Source organism: Castor canadensis, chromosome 18 (genome assembly GCF_047511655.1).
Source record: "Castor canadensis chromosome 18, mCasCan1.hap1v2, whole genome shotgun sequence".
NCBI lineage: Eukaryota > Metazoa > Chordata > Mammalia > Rodentia > Castoridae > Castor > Castor canadensis.
The window spans coordinates 729285-752312 of NC_133403.1; the positions used below are offsets into that span (position 1 = coordinate 729285).

General features: G+C 57.6%; 2 protein-coding genes across 4 annotated transcripts in view; both read right to left on the minus strand.

The window, feature by feature from the left end:
• Positions 1–8423, minus strand: part of Tpst2 (tyrosylprotein sulfotransferase 2) — a 40849-nt gene extending 32426 nt beyond the window's left edge. Inside the window, exon 1 of one of the 3 annotated variants that reach the window (XM_074061267.1) lies at positions 8288–8423. In XM_074061267.1, coding sequence (XP_073917368.1) covers positions 8288–8340 — 53 coding nt within the window. In that variant the 5' untranslated portion in view covers positions 8341–8423. Of the gene's footprint in view, positions 1–6835; positions 6855–6905; positions 6984–8287 lie in introns of those variants that run through there. The other 2 variants (XM_074061269.1, XM_074061272.1) reach the window with 2 other exon arrangements.
• A 4846-nt stretch (positions 8424–13269) lies between these two features.
• Crybb1 (crystallin beta B1) lies at positions 13270–21657 on the minus strand. Its single transcript, XM_074061273.1, has 4 exons — positions 21342–21657; positions 16655–16787; positions 15004–15146; positions 13270–13541 (listed from the first exon to the last, which is right to left on the minus strand). Exons 1-4 carry the CDS (start codon positions 21479–21481, stop codon positions 13358–13360), a joined length of 600 nt encoding a protein of 199 aa, XP_073917374.1. The 5' UTR covers positions 21482–21657; the 3' UTR covers positions 13270–13357.
• Positions 21658–23028: the final 1371 nt, after the last annotated feature.

Sequence of the window (23028 nt, forward strand, 5' to 3'; positions counted from 1 at the left end):
TGCTCACCAGAACCCAAAGGATGAGGAGCCTGGCGGGGCTGGGGCGACGCCCTAAGGAAGCAACAGCTAACATGGAGACTTCTCCTGGAAGTGACTGAGGGCAGAGAGGAACCCTCCTCCATCTGTGATTTCAGCTGCATCCCAGGACAAAGTTCAGGTCCCCTGGCACCTGCGGCTCTGCTGTGACTTAAGTCACACACTGGTCTCCAATTGTAACACCCGCCCCCGAACCCAGCATAACAGAAACGCAGGTTGGGTCCTGAACTGTGCCAATCCTGGCAGATCCCAGTGTCTCCCACCTCCAACCTTGGTCCTCTCCCTCTGAGAACCCTTCCTGGCCTCCTCTGCCCAGCTGACCCTGGCACAACTCGAACTCCTCCTCCAGGCAGTCCTGCCTGCTTGCATCCCCGTACTGCCCCTGTATCCCCCAAGGTGCTTGGCTCCCTGGGTAGCTGCTGGTGTGGCCTCAGCAGGGCTGGGACCCCTGCACGTCCCACGTCCTACGTCCTCTTAGGATACAGCACGGCTCTGCACTCACAGCTCAGTCTGCAGAGATTCCTGGATTAAGTGACGGAAGGATGAATGAGACACGAAGACTCGTGGTCACCTCAGATGGACTGAAACCACAGCAACCCCTTCCAGGCTCTGTGACAGGTGCCTGGTACAAGCTCCTGCCAGCTCAGCCTCTTCTATACTCTAGACCAGGGACTCTGCCCAGTGAGCACTGCCACAAGCCTCAGTCTCCCTAACCCCATAAAATGGGAGGCAGTGCTACCCAGGACGGAGCCAGCCAGGGAGCTGAGCACCCAGGGCACTCAGACACTAACTGCAGTCGTTATTTTCACAGCCATGGGAGCTCACCCAGCCACACTGCCCGTCCTGCAGAACCCAGGTGATGACGAGAACAGGTCTGCCAAACTTTTTCCATAGAAGGCCAGCCCACAAATGCTTTCAGCTTTGCGCCCCCACCCGTCTCTACTGTAACTAGTCTAGTCACCTGTCCACTTATTCGCGGTGGGGGGTGGATTGCAAGACCCCCCAGTCGATGCAGAGAGCACAGACGGCACTGAACCCGTGAGCAGTGTGCTTCCTCCCGCACACACAGCCGGGGCAAAGTTCAGCTTTTGAAACAGGCCCGGTAGGAGCCGAACAGCAACTGATAACAGACTTGCGACTGCTGCCGCAGAACTTTGCCTCGGGCCGCTCTTGAGTGAAGCAGGGTCACTGGGGCACAGGCGCTGCGGCACTGGGACAGCCGAGTTGGTCCCTGACCACAGCAGCACAGTGAGGACACTGCGGACAGAGGACGTGTGCTTTAGGCCCGGGTTCAGAACGGCACACAGCGTCAACCGACGAGCTGTTCATTCCTGGAAATCTCCACTCAGCGTGCCCAGGCCACGGGTGACACAGGCTGACCTTGAGAGAAGAGATCAGGACGGGGACTAGTGCACTCACTAGTGCTGTTGTGGCATGAAAGCAGCTGTGACAACTGAGTATGGCTGTGCTCCAATAAAACTTTATTTATAAAAACTGCTGGAGGGCCAGACTTGGCCCGCGGTGGTAGCTGGCCAACTTGTAACCTAGGTCCTCCTTTTCAAATGTGCTCTTCAGACAGCAGCACTGGGGTCCCCTGGAAGCAGGTTAGAAACCCACCTTGGGCCCTGCACCAAACCTGCTGGTCACACCAAGATCCCAGGCATCTGTGCCACTCACATTGGGAGGCCTGGGGACCCAGCTTCCTGGGTCACCATCTCAGGTCAGCAGGAAAAGGTTCCCACTTTTCTTTCCTGCGTCATGCCTCAGCGACACGTCCCCTCTGAAACCCGGGACCTGTGCTGCTTACCTCCTGCACTCTAGTGTCGTGCCAGAGCCACCACCTGTCTTCACTCTGCACGTGTTCACTGAAAGCTTAGGCCTGGGGCCAGGTTTGGGGACATGCCCGGGAGGGGTGTCACTCATGCTCCAGGAAGCAATGAGACAGATGAAGCATTTGGTTCCTGTGTACACATGCAGCCTGGAAGCTGGTGATAAGGTTCAAATCCCAGTGCCATCACATCAGGCCTGTGTGACCTCAGGAGAGCGATCTGACTGTCCCCCAGCCTAGTGTCTAGGAAATGGGGAGGTCACTCACAAATGCCTCCCCAGAAGCTTATGAGGACAGAGAAGGGGTAGGTGACAGTGTCCCGGAAGCTAAGGGGGTGGTACAGATGCACAGTGATCAGACAAGCCCTCCTAAGCTAAGGCACAGAGCCTTGGCAGGTCCCACATATGTCACTGCTGGACCTGAGCCAGGTAAGGTGGGACTCTGGGGCCCAGGGAGTGCAGAATGGGGACAGACGCCCCACTGGAGTGCTCACAGGGCAGACAAGGCCAAAGGGAGCCTCGGCCAGCCTCTGATGCCCTGGCAAAGGAGGCACTGAAGGGCTCTCAGAGAACACGAAACCACCGTGTTGAAAACAAAATTGTTTTCAGAGTAGAGGAACAGCTGGTTCAAGTGACCCCAGGCAGGCCTGAGGCGTCCTCAGGGTCCTGCAACAGGCCACAGGGCCCCGGGCCAGTCAGGTGTCCATGTGACAATGAGCCATGCGGGGAGCACAGTGACCATAAGACCCCACGCCGACTAAGAGGCAGTGTTAGGCTGCTCAGTTTGGCTCAAGCTACTGGGTTCTAAGAGAAGTGGGAAATCAGAATTTGTCTCTAGAAATGTTTGCAAGGTGGCTCAATTAAAACAGAGAAGACGTGGCTGGGAGCTAAACAGAAACCACGCCAGGCTGAGCCTGCCCGCCCACTTAGCAGGTAGGAAAACTGACGTTCAGAGGGGCAAGGCACCTTGCCCAAGGTCATGTGGCCATATGGAAGGAGAGGTGACAGTATGAGGAGGAGGGGGACTTCATAAGCCGAGTCCTGCTTGTCTGCCCATCCAAGAAGGAGTGTGGACAAACAGGGGATAGGATGTTTGTAACAACGAATATTTGCTGGCGGTTTTGTGTGCGTGAATTTCAGGCGCCCTAAGAAGGGTGACTGACGGTCTAAGGACGGGGAATTAAGAGGACAGGCTGCCGATTTAAGTCCTGTCTCTCCCAGTCACTTAGGATTGATCTGTGCCCGTCACTTTGTCCTTCAGGCCTATTGGAAGAAGTGAACGCGTTGAGGATTGTAAGCCCCCAGCCCAGGGCCTGGCACCAGTCAGCCCTGCTGACATTAGTGGTTCCAATTTATAATTTGAGGCTCGCACAGGGCGCACTCACTGTTTCAAAAACCCCATCTGACACCAGGGCCTTGGCTTTCACCTGGGACCAGGGTAAGAGTCTGCCACTCTCCCTAGCACCCCCGTGCACAGCTCTGATGCAAAGGGAGCACAGCAACAGCAGTGACAGCCGCAGCCCTGGTGCCTGAGTGGGCCACTGCCACCCGGCCTGCCGGCTTTCTGGCTGCAGCAGCAGCCTGGGTGGGTCAAGAAAAAGGCCGATGAGAGAATTCACCGGGCAGACGGCCGCAGCTGCCATCTGAGTGAGCACACAGGGTTAGACAGCAAACCAAGGCCAGTCGCAAAGCACAGCCTGTGGGCACTGACCTCAGGGCCTCCCCTGCAATTTAGGGGCCTGGCCCAGCACTCTGGAATGTCTCATCCCCGGAAGCCTTCCTCAGAGGTCTCCTCGGGCCGCAGCGTGGAATAGGGAGACCTGAGAAGGGACAGAAGAGGGACAGCCATCCTAGGCCCACACAGGGTGCCTGTGTCTGTCAACTGCACGAGACCTGCAGGCAGCAACAACAGGTGGCAAGTGGAGAGGCCAGGGACAGCCTCTACAATGCTACCACACGTCACCCCAGCCACACCTAAGCTTTCAGAAGGCACATTCTTTTCCTTTCTTTTTTTTTTTTTTAATGATGGGTCTTTTCAAGATAGGGTCTCGCAACTATTTGTCCCGGTTGGCTTCAGACCTCACTCCTCCTGATCTCTGCCTCCTGAGGGACTAGGATTACAGGCATGAGCCACAGCGCCTGCCCAGCTCAAAAGGCACATTCTGATCACCTGCCCCAGTCTCTTAAGCTGTGTCCACACAGTGACACTGAGAATGCATTTGGCCTGCCTGAGGTGCTGCCACATCTGAGTTCCAGTGGTCCACGCCCACTCCCCTGGGGCACCTCGCCAGCCGCCCCTACTTGCTGTCTCCATTTCCCTACCCATGTCCTAAGTACAAGCACTCAGGATTCTTGAGGGACAAGGAAGAACAAGAACATAAAAATGAGGAACAGCAGGCGGAGTCAGACCCTGAGCCCAGGAGGCATGGCCTCAATGTCCTGCAAGCAGAGGCAGCCCAGGGGACACCCGGCAGGTCCCAGGAACCTGGAATGAGAACGGACTCCCTTAGGAAACTTCTCTCCTCACCTCACTGAGGGCACAGCGTGAGAAGCAGGTGGGGGGCTCCAAGTGTAGTGTCGTGTCTGAGAAGACCATTGTGACCAGTATTCAGGGAAGGGCTGTTTGGAACTCAGGATGGGGGATGGCACCCCAGAAATAAGCAGTGGCTTATCTGTGCCCCCACTCCTGCCCATGTGTCTTGCCTCCTGAGGACACCAGAGAGGTCACTTCTGAGCCAGCACAAGAGTCCATGAGGACTTAGTTCAAACCCCAGTACAGCAAAAAAAAAAAAAGCGTGCAGGGAAAGGAGCAGGATTGATTCTGGATCCTAGGGATGGACCTGGGCTGTAATCTTAGAAACATACCAAGGACGTCCCTGACCTACTGGGCTAGGAAGGGGCTCCAGGCTGGCCTGCCCAGGGGTGAAAAGGTCTGAGCAGTTCCTGCTTCTGCTCTGCCTCCAACAGTGATGCCAGGTCCTGGGTGGATGCTGAGAGCTCGTGTCCCTCACTGTTGTCCCCACATCAGCAGGCATCTGGCTGTCACCAGGCGAGGCGGAAGTGCTCAAATCCCTTGGCTCACCACACCCCACGCTGACCTCTGCTCCCCTACATGAGGCCCCATAGATGCCCCCGGGGACTGCAGGACACGCCTCACTCTGCTAAGGCAGCCTGCAATCCAGCACGACCTAGAGAATCACCTCTATAACCAACACATCAAAGCCAGTGACCTCCAGGATCACACACTGCTGGCGAGAAGATGAAAGGGCTCAGCCACCTTGGAAAAGTTTGGCAGTCCCTCAGAAGGCTAACATAGAGTCACACACGACCCAGAAACTCCATGCCTAGGTACACACCCAAGAGAACCAAAAGCACACGCGCACATGACACCTGTGCATAAATGCTGGTAGCCACGTGTATTCATGACGGCCAACAACCCAACTGCCCATCAACTGAGAAGTGCATAAATAAAGTGCAGTATATCCATACAAAGGAATATTACTCAGCCCTGAAAAGTAACGGCATATTAAAAAAGGAAAGTAACAAAGTGCTGGTGAATGCCACACGGGATGTGACGTTTCTTGTACACACCAGCCTAAGTGACAAGCCCTTCCGTGAATGGAGTCACGCACAGGAACCATTCGGTCCAGGTGAATTCACAGACAGAGTATACACGAGTGGTTGCCTGGGATGGGGAAGGAGGGTTTGGTAAGTGACTGTCGATGAGCGTTTCTTTCTGGGATGATGAAAATGTTCTAAAATTAGACAGTGGTGACGGTTGCACAACTCTCCGACCAAGCTAAAACCCAGTGGCGTGCCTGCTTTAAAAGGCTGAATTGTATTGCCCTGGACTGTATCTCAACAAAGTTGCTAGAAAAAATTTAAATGAATAATTTTAAAAGACGGTGAAACAAAGTTAAGTAAACAGGAGCACAACTGGAGTTCAGAGAGGGTACAATGGTTCATTTAGGACAATGCCACAAACCCCATTCTGTAATCATGGAAACTGAGGCCACAGGTGGGAGGAGAACGGCCCCATCACTGTGCTGATCTGTCCAAGTCCAGAAGCCTTGCCTAACCATCAGGAAGAGCGGGGGTGGGGGTGGGGAAAGGTGTGCGCAGCCCAGTTCCAGGAGAGCGACACAGCAGGGAAAAGGTCAGCCACCTCCGTGGGGTTTAACACAGGAAGTACCCAGAGAAGGCTTCCAGGAGGTGGTGCTGCCAGAGAAGGATCCTGAAGAGTAAGTAGGAGTTCACCAGCCCCCTTCCCCAACACCCCTCCAGGACCAGAAGTCAGGAGGCCCGAGGGCGAGTTTCAGCTCTGCCTGTCACTCGCATAAGACCACCCCAGCCTCAGTTTCCCCATCTGAAAAGCAGGAAGGGGTCAAAGTGATAAAAGACACGTGCCCTGACAGCAATGCACAACAAACGGAGGGCTTCCACCCTCCCGAGGGAGGGGACAAAAGCCAGACCGTGACCTCTGTACACACAGTCAGTGGCTTTGCCAGACCCCGCGCGACGGCCCAGGTGACCACGTTTCGGGGGTCGCCTTCCGTGCAGCTCACGGAGGTCGCCGGGCTGGGACCAGGTGGGTCCCCTCTCCCCATCCCCGCCACCCTCCGCTCGCGGCTGTGACCTCCGAGTTCACGGGGCTCTCAGGGGGTCCACACCCGCCTCCGCCACCGCATCCCACCCGGGCCGGGATTTCCGCTCCCCCGCCTCGCCGGGACCGCCCGTCGCAAGTCCCCGGCGCCCCAAGTTAACTTCCCCGCATGCCGGGCGGGGCTGGGGACTCCGCAGGCGGTGACCCCGGCCACCCCGCCGGTGTCACACCCGCATCTCCGGCCGCAGGGTCCGGGGCCCGGGAAAAGCGCCCCGGCGCGGACGGCTGCGGAGCCTGGGACCGCGCGCCCGGTCGCACTTCCAGCCCCGGAGGTGTCACCCAGGACCCCGCGACCTCAGGCCGACCCACCCGAGATTCGCGCCGCCGCCGCCGCCGCTGCCGCCACCACGGAGGCCCCGCGCCGCCCGGAGTCACCTACCATGCCCAGGCGACGCCGCGGCCCGCGCGCCAGCCAGAGACTCCCCGCGCGCCAGCCGCCGGCCGGGAGGTAAGCGCCACGCGGGGCGGGGCGCGCCGTGACGTCAGGGGGTGTGGCCCGGTGCGCGGCCACGCCCCCTCAGACACGCCCACCACGTAGTCATGCCCCCAGGCTCTCCCCGCTGCTCCGAAGCCACGCCCACCGCGTGACCACGCCCCCATGGCGCCCGAGGCCACGCCCGTCGCGTAACCACGCCCCTAACCCGCCTCTCCCCTCAGTGACGAAGCCACGCCAGCTATGTAGCCACGCCCCCGGTCCGCCTCCCCATAGCGCACTAGGCCACGCCCACCACGTAGTCCCGCCCCCGCTCCGCCTCTCTACCTCGGCACCCGAGGCCACGCCCACCGCCCTGGGAGCGCTTAGGCTTCCTGCACCCGCTGCTCGCCAAGTCTCCTCCCACGGCGCCCTGCAGGTTCCTCGCTCCCTCTGAGCAGAGATGTGGAAGAAAGTCACAAAGTGCAGTGAGAGAAGAGAACGAGACCCAAAGACAAAAGAGGGAGGGGCGATTTTGCCTTGACACCACCCCACCCCACCCACCCCCATTCCCAACTTTTTGCAGTTTTGGGGTTGCCATGATGGGGGGCGTGCGTGGGAAAGGGACCCCTGAGTTCTAGTGGGAGAAGCGCGGCTGGGATCCTACAGTGCCCAGGAGAGAACACTATCCTCTACCCCCCAGAGACCCAGGAAGCCATGCTTCAGAGGTCACGAAACCCAGATGAGGGCCAAGGCCCTGAAACTCAGGCTGGCAAGCGTCAGGGCGGTCTAAGCCGGGAGATGGGGCCTGCCTGAGTCTTCATCAGCAGAACGGAGATAGGGAGTGGAGCGAAGGGCAGGCTGCTCTCTGAGAACCCGCCTTCTCCTCCATCTTTTTCTTTTGTTTTTTAAAGCACGTATATATGCATCCTATCTGTTTAAGATAAATCTCTGAGGCTGGGAGCCATGACTGACACCTGTAATCCCAGCTACTCAGGAGGTGGAGATCAGGAGGACGATGGTTCCAGGCCTACCCAGGCGAAAGGTACTCGAGACTCCATCTCAACCAAAGGCTGGGTGCGGTGGCACCGGCCTGCCCTCCCAGCTATGTGGGAGGCGTAAACAGGAGGCGTGACTGAGGCCCAGGCCTCTGGCATCAAGTGAGATCCTGTCCCCAAAAATGACCAAAGCAGAAAGAGCCGGTGGTGTGGCTCAGGTTAGGTGGAGCTCCTGCCTCGCAAACACAAGGCCCTGAGTTCAAACCCCAGTACTGCTAAATGAATAAATTTCTGTATGAGTTTCAACCCTAACAGCAAATTTTATGCACACGTACACACTCACACACCTACCTGTGAAACCAAAGCTCATGGCCAGCCAGATCAGTGTTCACTGACGGCTTCATTCGTTCACTCACTCGAGTGAATTCATTCACGGGTCCCAAAAATCCCAGCTGCCTGTGCCAGCTCCACTGGCCAGTTCCACTGTCTCTGCAGAGCCAGTTATTAACCATAAAACAACTTTCTGTAGTCTTTATTGAGTGCATTTTCGAGACTTCACGTCAGTGATCTCGAGGACCTGTAATGAAAGGAGGTAGGTGTTTCTAATGACTCTTGGTGGGTAAAAAAAATAGGGGTGAAAGGAAGTGGTTTCTTTAATAACATTGTAGAAACAGCATTTCCTGAACACTGGGTGCCCCTGCTTGGGACTCAGGGGACAGCAGGTCCAGTGTCCTGCATTCAGATGGGGGGACGGTGGAGTCTCCCACAAGCTTTGGGGCACAGTGGGTGCCTGTAACTGTGCAGGCAGGAGCAGGGGGGTAACCTGTCCAGGGCGGGATTTGCAGGTGCACCAGCAGGGGTGGGTGCACTGCTAAGTCACAGAGGTGGGGGGAGCAGGTGCACAACCCACAGGAAGGAGGTGAGCAGAGGTGAGCGTGGGGCCTTGAGTGCAGAAAGCACAGAGTGGACAGGATGTGGTGGGGGTGAGAAAAGCCCAGAGGGTCTGTGGGAGGAGTGGCAGATGCTGCAAAGCTGGGGAGACAGCTGGGGACAGCAGGCAGGGCTGTATGTTGCAGGTGGAGGCCCGGGGAAGTGCTCAGGAGGGGAAGAATGTGGCTAGCTGTGGCTTCTGCAGAGATCCCCCTGGCTCCTGCATGGAGGACCAGGCAGGGAGATGGGTCCCCAGGGGAGGCTAGACAACCCAGGCCGGGCACAAGGGCAAGACAGATCGCAGTTGCAGGGTAAATGTAGCATAAAACACGTCGATCCTCACGCTCCCGCCAGCTGTGACATCCAGGAAGATGACCTGGGGTTCAGGTGGTGGAGCGCCTGCCTGGCCAGTGCGAGGCCCTGAGTTCAAATCCTAGTCCAGAAGTCCATTCAAGCCAAGTCGATCACTTACACTTTCCAACAACCTCCTGAGGTTTTGTTGTCACCACTCCCGCTTTGCGGACGAGGAGCAGAGTTTCCACCAGGTGGTTTGATTTCAGGAAGGACGACAGCTGGTGACTCAGGTCGCTCTTCCCTCCCTGGCACCATGGTGGCTACACCAGGGTTGACAGAAAGTTCCACACAGAGCCAAAACTATGGTGGAGAAGCACTGGAGGTGGTGGACACCCACCACCCCATCCTTTTCCCCCCAAAATCATTTCTGAGTTGAGCACCTGATGTAGCCGAAACTGGAAGTTTCGGTTTCAGGACGAAAATGGGACCAATCTTTAAGCCCCAGGTGGCTTGCAGGTCACATTTCCGGGACAGAAACACCAGGTTCACAGGCCAGCCTGGTTACATGGTTCTTTCACTCAGTTCTTTTCATGATTTTTTCTTTTCTTTTTGGCTGTCCCAGGGTTTGAACTCAGGGCCTTAGGGCTGAGGGCTCAGGCACTCTGCCACTCGAGCCACACCCTGGCCCTTTTTGCTTTAAGTGACTTTTCAGACAAGGTTTCACATTCTTGCTTGTGCCGGACTCAACCACCATCTTCCCGTGTGTCTGGGATTACAGGCACGCACCACCATGCCCGATGGTTCTTGTCATCTTCATTGTTTGTTTTTCCATGTCATTTTATACGTTCTGCTTTTCCTGTTGTGCATTTGGAATAAATTAAATAGCGAGAAGCGCTGTTATCTCCTTCCGGCTTCTGTTTCGGCCAGTGTGTGGCCTGTTTAGCAAGGCTGACTTGCTCAGTTTTGCCTTCCTCAGTGAGCACCTGCGGGAGAGTGCGGACACCTTCGAGCTGAAGGCAATCTGGAAGACCCAGACTGTGAGTACGGGAATATTTGGGACCAACCTAACTGGCGAGTAGCAAATAGATATACGTTCTATGCATACGTGTTCATATACTTACATGGGCTTTTTTGGCAGCACTGGGACTCGAACTCAGGTCCTCACGCTTGCTGCGCAGACATTCTGCCACTCGAGCCACTGCACCGGCACTTTTGTCCTTACTTTGTTTTTTCAGATAGCAGAACGGGACTGAAAGCGTAAACGGAGGAGCACAACCCCTCCTCGGGCCAGGAGTGAATTATAGGCAGGAAGCAGTGACATGAGGGTGACGCCTCTTTTCCACAGAAATGGAAGAAACCATCAGTGAGGAAAATGGGACCACAAAAGGGAAAATTCTCAGTGTAGCGGGTCATATTCTCGGCCCGTTAATCAACTGACATTTTCCCCTTTGTCTCCCCGGGGCAGAGGCAAGGTTAACTCCCTTTTCTCCTCAGTTAAACCAGACATCTTCTCCCTTCTCTCTCTCCGACCTCCAGAGCAGTCACGCAGTCAGTCAAGACATACAGGGTCGGAAATGTGGCAGTGGACATCTGGAGAACCGAGGCCAGCAGCCATGGCGGACACAGATCTGGTCACAAAGTCAAGCTGAGCCCCTGAGCTCCCCGCACTTTAAAAAGTGGACTTTTAGCTGGGTGCCGGTGGCTCACACCTGTAATCCCAGCTACTTGGGATTCAGAGATGAGGAAGATCTAGGTTCAAAGCCAGCTTGGGCAGACAGTTCATAAGACGCTATCTAAAAAAAGCCCAAAAGAGGACTGGCAAAGTGGTTCAAGCGGAACCACAGCCTGGCAAGCGTGAGGCCCTGAGTTCAAATCCCAGTATCGCAGAACGAAAAGTGGGCGTGTTCTCTCCGAAGTGGACGACAGAGCTTCGAGGGTATGACTCTCCCTGCCCAGCTGTTTGCTGATGAATAATAAACTTTATTTCCTTTCCTCAAAACCCCACTCTCATTATTTGTGACTTGGCATTGAGGCCAGGGCACTGGTGACAATAGGGTCTCCCACGTTTGTCCATGCTGTCCTGACCGTGGTCCTCCAACCCCCACCTCCCGAGTGGCAGGGATTACAGGCGTGCGTCGGTTCGTTTTCTTTTACAGGACTCGTCGGTTTGACACGTGGAAGTTAAGACGGTGTGTCGGAGATGGTTCGTTCAGTCATCGTAAAACGGAAGTCCTGAGAACCGCCGGGTGGCTTTTCAGGGCTTAGCAGTTCTCTTTCTCTCTCGGATTAGGGGATCATGGCGCGTCTTGCCGTCCGTAGGACCGCGAAGGGTAAGGCTGCGTGGCTCATGGGGCTGAATGGCCACAGGAGGCCCGGGGAACCGGACACTCAGACCTCAGGGGCTGACATAACTGGACTTCAGAATCAGAAAATCACGGAAGATCACAGATGGCTCGCACACCCCTAGAGGGTCGTGGGACAAAATGGCAGAAGCCCAACTTCAGAACGGTGAGGCTGGGTGGACACTGGAGACCAGGGAAAGGAAGTGACTGTGTGACACTTTGCGGGGTCTGAAAAGGACAGAAGGAACCTGTCGTGTCTTGGTTCACTCAGGGATCCTGGTCCGCAGACAAAGCCCAAGACCCTGTGGGGACAAGGAGGGTCAGGAGGAAAGGCAGGCTGGGGTGTCACGGGCTTGCTCTCCTGTCACCCCCTTCCAGCCACCGCTGCCACCTCAGCAAGCCTCTCCCGGGGCCACCACAATCTCCCTGAGTCTCAGTGACTTTCCTCGTGGTGCCGCAGGGCTGCCAGGTACCGTGCTGCAAGGTGGGCACGGCACAGGTTCACTTGGTAGACGTCACAGATTTGTGGCTGGTGTCGGCGAAGAGTCTGGGGGAAGAGCCATCTTTTAACCGTGTGTACAAAGTCGCCATCCGGCTGTCAGCCCCATTCCCCACCACGCAAGCTCTGATGCCACCGCTGGAGGCGCCTTTAAAATATTCTGTCCTTCAGCTGGTGACATCCACAGCCACCCCCTCCTGCCAGGCTCCTGCCTGGATTAATGGTTAACACCCATCAGTAACGCCCAGTGCAGATTTCAGATTTCAGTGGCTCCCAGACTCCGGATTAAATCACTGTGAATCAGCTCCACAAAAGCGATGTTCATTGATTGACTCTGGGAGCACTTCACCTGGCACAAGCTGGTCTCCGGCTAACCAGCCATTTAGCAGAGAGCAAACCTGATGGCACTTGGCCTATCTGTGTTTCCTTTCCGGCTCTGACAAATGATGCCGACTTCCTGCTTCTCCCGGGCGCCACAAAGTTTTATTTACAAATCAGTGCTTTTCAGCACCAAGGGGTGAGTCTATTTAAAAAAATATATTAAGAACACGATCGGCCGGGTGGTTTGCAGGCCGGGCAGAGAACCATGAGCGTGGTGCACGAAGAGTGAGAGTTTGTCGAGGAGAACGGGCTCTGGGGTCAGACAGCTGGGTTCTGACCTGGACTCCCCTGCTGGGTGACCTCGGGCAAGTCACTTCCCCTGGAATCATGACGCCAGTCTCGCAGAGTAGTTTGACAGAGTCACTAAGGCGCAGAGTTTGTTGTCTTTTCTCTTGTTTTAATTTTTTGGGTGGGGTGGGATTTGAACTCGGGGCTCCACGCTTGCAAAGTGGGTGCTCTACCCTTGCGTTTTTAGGGTGCTTTTGCCTCTTCCTGCTTGAGTGAAATGAGTGAGTCTGGTCCTTCCTATCCGAGGGATCTCCACTCCAAGAGGTGTCACTGTCACACTGAGGCTGGTGGCAGGCCACCCCCTCCCATCCTCCCTCCTTCCTTCCTTCCTTCTCTCTCTCCCTCCCTCCTTCCCTCCTTCCGCTGGAGCTACTCCTCCAGTCCATTTTGCTCTGGTTATTTTGGAGACCGGGTCTTGTGTACTTTTTGCCCAGCCTGCTCTTGAACCTGGATCCTCCTGATCTCAGCCTCCCGAGTAGCTGGGATTACAGGCGGCAGCCATGGCGCCCGGCCTACAGTTGTAACTATCGAGACCAAGGCTGTGATGTCCCGGCAGTGAGGGGACCTGCACCGACCCAGTCACAGACTCAGGAGACAGGTGGCTTTAGGAGTTTTATTTGCATGCAGAAGATGGGGTCGTTGGGGTTGGGGAAGGCCCGGGGTGGGGGAGCGGGGTGCAGCGGGGGCTCACTTTGGGGGCTCGGCGGCCAGCACGGGGAAGCAGCCGTCACGGTGCCACTGCCGGTCCCTCAGACGGCGCACGGCCTGCATCTGTGGCTGGAAGGCGCCCCACTCGTTCCAGTGCTGGAAGTCCCCGGGCTCCAGGAGGTACTGGTACCCACGGTAGCCGGGGTACTGGTAACCGACCCAGCTGGAGGGACAAGAGGACAGCATGGAGGTGGCAGACCCGCAGCCTGACCTCTGCTGGACCAGCGGTGCCTCCATCCCTCTCGGCAGTCTCCCACTAAGGCTTACCTTTGACCCCTGGACTTGGGGCACCAAGCCGGGGCTCCCGTGCCCTGGCTTTGCTTTTCCTGCTGTGTGCCCCGTGGGAACCATCTAACCCTCTCTGATCCCTTGTCCTCTTCTGGAAGGCTGGCACAGCCAGCTATTTTTTGTTTGTTTGTTTGTTTGCAATACTGGGATTTGAACTCGGGGCCTACACCGTGAGCCACTCCACCGTCCCTTTTATGTGATGGGTTTTTCAAGACAGGGTCTTGTGAACTATTTCCCTGGGCTGGCTTTGAACCACGATCCTCCTGAGCGCTGCCTCCTGAGTAGCTGGGATTACAGGTGTGAGCCACCGTGCCCGGCTGGTGGCTGGTTTATTGAGAATGTTTGCGGGGGGCAAATGGATGGGTGTGCCCACAGAATTTGCTGAATAGGGAGCTTGTGCATGGTGGGGAGATAATCGCCCTCCCGGGGGTGCTGGGCTCAGGGATGGGGGGACCCAGGGGGCTGTGAGGACCGAGGCAGGGAAGAGGGCAGAGAAAAGGAGTTTTCCAAACTCAGGGCTCCTTTGTATGCAAGGGGAGCCATGCATGGCATCTGGGAACCATGCAGTCCCTGCTCTGAACACCTGAGGTCCTCTAGGCAGCCGGGGGTTTGGAGCCTCAGTTTAGCCCCTGTGAGTTGGGGTGTTGCGAGTCGCCTGGATTGCTCAGCTGAATTATCGACCATTCGTTCTGCCGGGAGGGTCTTCCCAGGCCCCTCTCAGACCCCTCACCTCCGCCCTCCGCACACAGGCCTGGGGACAGGGACACAGACTCCAGGGGAGGAGCAAGGAGGTAAAAAAAAAACAAAAGACCGAGGCCCTGAGAGTTTTACGGGAACACAGGATGCAGGTGGGGACACCCAAGCCTTGCATTTGCCCAGGGACCTGGGCCATGTGGCCTGGCCATTTGGAGGCAGGAGGTGGGCAAAGTGGCCCCCTTTAGACACCGTGCTGTCCCTGTGTCCTCACGGACATGGAGCTTGGAAACCTTAAATTCCAGAAAGCCAAGGCAGAAAGGGGACGCTTTTCGAGCACGAGTCTCGTGTGCCCAGCTGGCAGCCTTGGAGGTCATTCTGGTCACTTCCCCACAGCGCCAAGATCCTCTGAACATCTGTCCCCTCACCCGCTGGCCTAGCCCGACTCCATTAATCCTGCATCGCCACCATGGCCTCGGGGTCAGGGTCCCCCACCTCTGACCCTTGGCCGGACTGGTTTAGGCAGAGGTGGACTTGGCCAAAGCAGCTCTCCATCCCCGAGGCCATCGGGTCCCCATGTGACATCCCGCGAGGGGACAGCCTCCCAGCCTGTCTGCACTGAAGCCCGGGGGCGGGGGGCTTACGTTCCACCGGAGACCCTCACGCTGCCCACGCGGTCACCGAAGCCATGGACCCAGAGGCTGGGCACATCGTCCTCCTGGATTTCCATGGTGTTGCCCTTGAAGTTGTCCCGTTCAAACAGGCAGATCCTGTGCCCCTGGGAGTCCTGGGGAAGCAGGGGCGGGTCAGCAGGGGGCTTGGGGAACGGACACCGTGGGTCTCCGGCTGTGGACCGACTATGTGACCGTGCAGGCCACTGTGCCTGCCTCGGAAGGACCTTACTCGTCTGTGAAGGAGGTGACAGTCCCCAGGGGCTGTCATCAGGATGGAATGGGTCCCTGCCCGGTGCTCAGAGAGGTCAAGGCTGCTGTCCATGGTGCACAGCGGCAAGAAACAGAACCCTTCAGAGAAATCTTGCTGCCTGAAGAGTGGCGACTTTTCCTGGCTCGTGGCCATTTCCAGTTCTGCGGATCTTCTCACAGGAGCTGGCTTTCCTGGCCGTGGCCGGCCACGTGCACCGATGGCAGCGTCCGCTCTCTTCCCTGCACTGCTCTCCTAGGGAGACTGTGTGGCTCCGGTGTGTCACCCAGCATGGGTTGAGGTTAGAGACCAAGCTCCGTCGTTAGGATTTCATTTGCTGGGTGTAAACCCCGGAAGACCAGGACCTTGCCTGTCCCGGGCACAGGTGTGGAAGCAAGTGAACCCACAGTGGGGCTCGCCTGCCTGGAGGAGGTGTCCAGAGTGGAAAGACCGCCTCACCTAAAATACCGTGACCTAGACGATCACGTAAGGTCATTCAATGTCGAAGGGAAATGCTGAGGAAACACCGAGAGCGCTCTGGTGGCTCAACCATGAAGATACACTTGGTGATGTCAAAGCAGTCACTTATCTGGGCACCATGGCTCACGCCTGTAATTCCAGCAACTGGGGAGGCTGACATCAGGAGGATCGTGTTTTGAGGCCAGCCCGGGTAAATGGTTCACAAGACCCCAGCTCCAAAATAACCAGAGCAAAATGGACTGGAGGAGTGGCTCAAGGGGTACAGCGCCCGCTTTGCAAGTGCAAAGCCCTGAGTTCAAATCCCAGTGTCGCCAAAAAGAAGTTTTAAATAACCAAACTTGTTGGCACCCGGTTTGTTCGTTCGTGAAATTTGTGGTAAATATTTCCAGCTCAGAAGACAAAAGTTGAGGATCCGTCAGAGCTGAGCGTCAGTGAGCAAGCTGTGGTTGACTCACGATTCCGGACAAAACTCCGACTCACGCGGGGACGTTTCTACTTAGGCAGACTCGAGTCTCCTTCACGCAGACTTAGGTAGATACAATGAGGCTCGTGCAGTCGTGTTATTACCAGCTTCCCTCAAAACCCCCGTCTCAGTCATTTCCCACCCGCGTGGCTGAGTGCAGGGTGGGCACTGGGCTTTTAAAAGCTGCAATTGCAGCCCGGGTTTCGAACACCCTACAGAAGGGAGGCACCTGTCTGTCTGAGAGTCTGTCTGTCCAGGGCTCGAGGCCCAGGGCCAGCTCGCATCGGGAGCGTCAGGATGCTGGAGGAATTGATGGCCATAAGGACAAGGACCCACTGTTCCTGGACAGCCAGAAGTCACCAGGCTTCCCTGGTCACCACTCCTTCCTCCTCCCAGCCCACCCCGGCCAGCCCCCACCCCGAGCCACTCACCATCTTGACGGGCCGGAAGGACACCAGACGGTCACTGCGGTAGCTGCTAGACCAGGTGTCCCAGCGGGGGTACTGGCCCTTCTCCAGGACGAACATCTCCCCACGGAAATTGGACTGCTCGAAGGCGACCCAGCTGGACGGACCAGGACATGGGGACAGAGGCAGAAAGGAGAAACACCATCAGCAGCTGTCCACTCCTAACTTGTCCTCCTACCACCGCTAGGACAAAGTGCACCTAACGCACCGGGGTGCTGCCACCCCTTACTGGCTGTGTGACTACGGGCAAGTGGCCTGACCTCTCTGATCTTTGATCCCTCATCTGCACTGACACGCCTGCTTTGGGAGTCGGCGAAGGGTTACGTGAGACACCGTGCGGCTATCTGAGCGAGCTGCGTCTGCAGCGTAGAATTCACACCGCGTGACGTACTACGAGGACAGAGGACCAAAGGACACACACCTAAGAGAAAGTCCCTGTTCAACGTCAGTGTGTCTGTCGCGTACCGATCTCTCTTTCAGAAACAAAGGAAGAACAGGCCCCGGCCAGAGCCTCGCCTGTGTGCGCACCGCGGTGTCCTCATGGCACCTTCTCCATTTAGCAAAGGGACACACACGTCCTTTACAGACCTGTGTACTGCTGCTTAAAGGTCGTTTAAAAGGAAACATGGGAGATGGCTGACAACCCAGAGGTCACGGCCGGTGAAGATGGCCTGACGGATGTGGGCATGTCCTTCAGGACGTGAGTACTGCCCGGCCTGCTCTGGAGTAGAGAGAAAAGGATGGGTGGGTGGATGGGTGGATGGGTGGATGGGTGGATGGGTGGATGGGTGGATGGGTGGATGGATGGGTGGATGGGTGGATGGGTGGGTGGGTGGGTGGATGGATGGATGGGTGGATGGGTGGATGGGTGGATGGGTGGATGGGTGGATGGGTGGATGGGTGGATGGGTGGGTGGATGGGTGGATGGGTGGATGGGTGGATGGGTGGGTGGGTGGGTGGATGGATGGATGGGTGGGTGGGTGGATGGGTGGATGGGTGGATGGGTGGATGGGTGGATGGGTGGGTGGGTGGATGGGTGGGTGGGTGGATGGGTGGATGGGTGGATGGGTGGGTGGGTGGATGGGTGGATGGGTGGGTGGGTGGGTGGGTGGATGGGTGGATGGGTGGGTGGATGGGTGGGTGGGTGGGTGGATGGGTGGATGGGTGGGTGGGTGGATGGGTGGGTGGGTGGATGGGTGGGTGGGTGGATGGGTGGATGGGTGGTGGGTGGGTGGGTGGATGGGTGGGTGGGTGGATGGATGGATGGATGGGTGGATGGGTGGATGGGTGGATGGGTGGATGGGTGGATGGGTGGATGGGTGGATGGGTGGATGGATGGATGGATGGGTGGATGGGTGGATGGGTGGATGGGTGGATGGGTGGATGGGTGGGTGGGTGGATGGGTGGATGGATGGGTGGATGGGTGGGTGGGTGGGTGGATGGGTGGGTGGATGGGTGGATGGGTGGGTGGGTGGATGGGTGGGTGGGTGGATGGGTGGATGGGTGGATGGGTGGATGGGTGGGTGGATGGGTGGATGGGTGGGTGGATGGGTGGATGGGTGGGTGGATGGGTGGATGGGTGGGTGGGTGGATGGGTGGATGGATGGATGGGTGGGTGGATGGGTGGGTGGGTGGGTGGGTGGGTGGGTGGATGGGTGGATGGATGGATGGGTGGATGGATGGGTGGATGGGTGGATGGGTGGGTGGATGGGTGGGTGGATGGGTGGATGGGTGGGTGGGTGGATGGGTGGATGGATGGATGGGTGGGTGGATGGGTGGATGGATGGATGGATGGATGGGTGGGTGGGTGGATGGATGGATGGGTGGATGGATGGGTGGATGGGTGGATGGGTGGGTGGATGGGTGGGTGGATGGGTGGATGGGTGGATGGATGGATGGGTGGGTGGATGGGTGGGTGGATGGGTGGATGGATGGATGGATGGATGGATGGGTGGGTGGATGGATGGGTGGATGGATGGATGGGTGGATGGGTGGATGGGTGGATGGATGGGTGGGTGGATGGGTGGGTGGGTGGATGGATGGGTGGATGGATGGGTGGTGGATGGATGGATGGGTGGATGGGTGGGTGGATGGATGGGTGGATGGATGGATGGGTGGATGGGTGGATGGATGGATGGGTGGATGGGTGGGTGGGTGGATGGATGGATGGGTGGATGGGTGGGTGGATGGGTGGGTGGGTGGATGGGTGGATGGATGGATGGGTGGATGGGTGGGTGGGTGGATGGATGGATGGGTGGATGGGTGGATGGATGGGTGGGTGGATGGGTGGGTGGATGGGTGGATGGGTGGGTGGATGGATGGGTGGATGGGTGGATGGGTGGATGGATGGGTGGATGGATGGGTGGATGGGTGGATGGGTGGGTGGGTGGATGGGTGGATGGATGGATGGGTGGATGGGTGGGTGGGTGGATGGATGGGTGGGTGGATGGGTGGATGGGTGGATGGGTGGGTGGATGGGTGGATGGGTGGATGGGTGGATGGGTGGATGGGTGGGTGGATGGGTGGGTGGGTGGATGGGTGGATGGGTGGGTGGATGGATGGGTGGATGGGTGGGTGGATGGGTGGATGGGTGGGTGGATGGGGAGGGAGTCTTGGAAGAGGTGCTCTATAGGTGTTAAGAGCACAGACCCTGGAAAGAGGAGGTCTGAGTTCGAGTCCCAGCTCGCCAGTCATTTGTCTGCTGTGAGATTTGGGCTGTCCCTGAAGCATCAGTGCAAGAAGGGGTGTCTGCATATCTGTGGTCAGGAGCTTTGGTTGACCAGGGACAGAGATGGCACCGGTCAGGGTCAGGTTCCACACAGAGTAAGCACAGCAAATGCTCACTTGTGACTAGAGAAGGAGGGAAGCTGCTGCAGGCCGCAGATGAGGGAAGGACAGACAGCAGCTGCTGTCCTTCCATCTCCCTTCCCCCTCCCGGTCCTCCCTAGGGGGCAGGGCCACCTGGCAGAGGGTGAGGAAGATTAACATGGCAGTGCCTTTCTCACACCTGTGCCTCATTAGAAACTGAAAACCAGAAGGCGGAGGGCAGACATGAACACTGAGACCCAGAAGGACAGTCCCCAGCCTAAGGTCACCCGTGGTGTCAGGTGTCAGGCTGCAGTGTCCCATTCTCTCCTCCCTGCCACCTGCCCACTTCCTTCATCCTCTTGTCCACATCCCTGCAGCCCGCCTGCCCCGCACCCCAGGCCATTTCTGTCCACTTCCATGGCTGAGGCTGTGTCCCTGCGGAAGGAGGAACATCCGGGGTTTGAGTCACAGCACCAAAAACAGCCCGAGCCCCAGGCTGGCCACATCCGGAGTTCTGTTCCCAGCTGGGCTGGACTGGAGTGGGGGTGGGGTGGGGTGGGGTGGGGTGGGGTGGGAGTGGGGTGGGGTGGGGGTGGGATTAGGAGTGGGGGTGGGGTGGGCTGGGGTGGGGTGTGGGGTGGGGGTGGGATTAGGAGTGGGGGTGGGGTGGGGGTGGGGTGGGTGTGGGGTGGGGTTAGGAGTGGGGTGGGTGTGGGGTGGGGTTAGGAGTGGGGTGGGTGTGGGGTGGGGTTAGGAGTGGGGTGGGATTAGGAGTGGGGGTGGGGTGGGGGTGGGGTGGGGTGGGGGTGGGGTTAGGAGTGGGGTGGGGTGGGGGTGGGGCTGTGGCAACATTAGCTACATTTGGGGGTGTTGTGGAGTGGGTCAGGAGTCACAAATGGTCCCCAAGCTGACCAGGGACCAGGGTGACCTGGATAAAGTCTCAGGGCAGTGGGGAAGGCAGACAGTCATGGGAGTCACCTGTCACATTCAGGTGGCCACAAGTTGCCCCCCCATGCTGCATTCTCTCCTGTGGACCTCCGAAAAGCCTGTGAGGGCGTGAGGACCGTGACTGCCCATTCCAGAGACGGGGAAACTGAGGCTGGGAGATGGAGCAGGCACCTGAGGGAGTCGGAACTCAAACCCACGCTGATCTGACCTCAGAGTCTGACGTCCACCTCTGCGGTTTGCGCTGTACACAGCCCCGAGAGGCCCAGTGCACAGGATGACCTGTCCTTGGGGGGTTCCGGGGGGGGGATCACAGCAGCAAAGGGTCAGGGCCCTGGCCTCAGCTCACTGGGGCTGACCCTGGCAGTCAGTCTGTCCTGGAGATCATTCCTGCCTTCTATGGGGTCGTTAAGGCCCAGAGACGCCCAGAGTCAGGGACGGGCAGTGAGCCTGGTGCTTAGGACCTCAGCAAATGGAACCAACCATCCCGAGGCCAAGGCCAGCTCAGTGCCTCAGTTTCCCCACCTGCTCCACGAGTGTAGGGTTAGCTCCTCCCTTTATTCACCGTGGTGCAATATTCTAACTGCACCCCTGCCAGGGCCAGGCACCTGCTGGGCGCCTCGCAGATGCCCAGGAGGGGGACAGCAGGGACACTTAGCCTCTGGCTTCCTGCTGCCCTCCGTCCTGGCTACGACAGCTTCCAGACACAACTAGCTTCTTCCCGGAGCCCAGCACCTTGGCTTCCTATGAGGCCGACCTTCCACTCAGTCCTCGATGACCTGTGTGCCTCAGCTTCCTCACCTGGCTGGCAGTGCCCGTCTCGGGGTGGCAGAGGGGAGAGGAAGTGACAGAGGTGGCACTGGCGAGGGCCAGGCTACCGTGTCACATGCACACTCACGGTCCTGAGGTGACGATGAGGCTGCGCGCTCGGTCAAAGCCGCGGTCTCCCAGGTTCAGGCACTCCCCCGCGAACTCCGCCCGGCGGCCCTGGAAGTTCTCCTGCTCGAAGACCACCAGCTGCGGGAGAGAAGACGCCATGGCCAATCTGAACCAAGCCGACCGAACCAGACCAGAGAGCCAGAGAGGAGCCGTGGTGCGTCCTCCTTACCCCCCAGCACAAAACTTCCGATCTGCGTCTTCACCAGGAACGGGCCGAGGGCCCTCCCTCCCGGGCCCTTCTCCGAGCTGTTCTTCCTCCTGGAACACGCACCCCATACTGGAGCTCCCTCTGCCTAACTCACGTTCGAGGCTGGCTGTCATTCGCACCGCTGTTCTAGGCTCACAAGACACCCCCTCCAGGAAGCCTTCCAGGATCGCTCCCGCTTCCCATCTTAGGGCTTGCTGACTGCGTTCTTCCCATTATCAGCGAAGTAACAGCACTGCACAGTCGCTGCTGCTTGGCCTCTCTCTCTCTCCCCCTCACACCTCCTCCAAAGATCAATTTTATTTATTTTTTTGGTGGTTTCAATGTTTGAACTCAGGGCCTTGGCTTTCTACACAGGCGCTCTGTCACTTGAGCCATGTCCCCGCCCTGAGCTGCTGGTTTCCTTATCTGTGTCCCCAGATGTGCGCCATGGCCGCCAGTGGCTCCTCCCCACGCGGGGGGAGCCCAGCTAGCGTCTCCTCACTGAGCCTGGCCTGGGTTTCTTTATCTACTTGCCAGCCCACGTCCAGTCGGATGGAGCCCCGAGTCCTTCCCACTCCCACAAAAACTCCTGCAGATGCCCCAGGAGACAGGAGAAGACCACCACGGCCAGCCGGGCTTGGTGACGCCCACCTGTCGTCCTGGCTACTGAAGAGGCTGAGGCAGGAGGACAGCTTGAGCCCAGGAGGTCGAGGCCAGGCTGGGCAACTTACCCAGACCCTATCTCAAAAACAGAAATAAAACCAAGCCACACCATTCACAAGTTGAAAACCAGTGACCAGATGTGGGGGCCATCTCTGAACTGTCACAGCAGACAAAACTAATGACCCCTAGAGGCTCCAAGGAGGGGTGTTAGGGGTACAAGAAAAACCCAGGATGACCACGTGCAGCATATTTCAGAAAGGTTAAAAAAAAGGGGGGGAGGCATTGTAAAAGGACAACACATAAAAGTTCATAAAAATAGAGCAGGCAAGGTGGGCTGGCAGCTCACGCCTGTAATCCCACCTACTCGGGAGGCTGAGATGGGGAGGATCACAGTTCGAGGCCAGCATAGGAAAACAGTTCTCGAGACCCTATCTCCAAAATCACGGGAGCAGAATGGACTGGAGGAGTGCCTCCAGGGGTGGAGCGCCTGCTGTGAAGTGTGAAGCCCTGAGTTCAAATCCTGGTCCCATCAAAAAAAAAAAAAGAGCAAGGAGAAAATAAAAATGGCAGAAATGCCTGGGCCTGGGGGCGGGGGAGACTCACAAGGGACCCTCAGCACAGGCAGAGCAGTTTTTTTTTAATAAAGTCCTGGTTTTGATCTAAATGGGGGGGGTTTGCAGGTGTTTCCCTGTTCAATATTAAGTTTAAATTAATGATTGCATAAATGGTGTACATAAAAACCAGCCGTGCGAGACCACACGCGAGCAGGTCATGAAGCAAGGACAGCCAGTTCGCA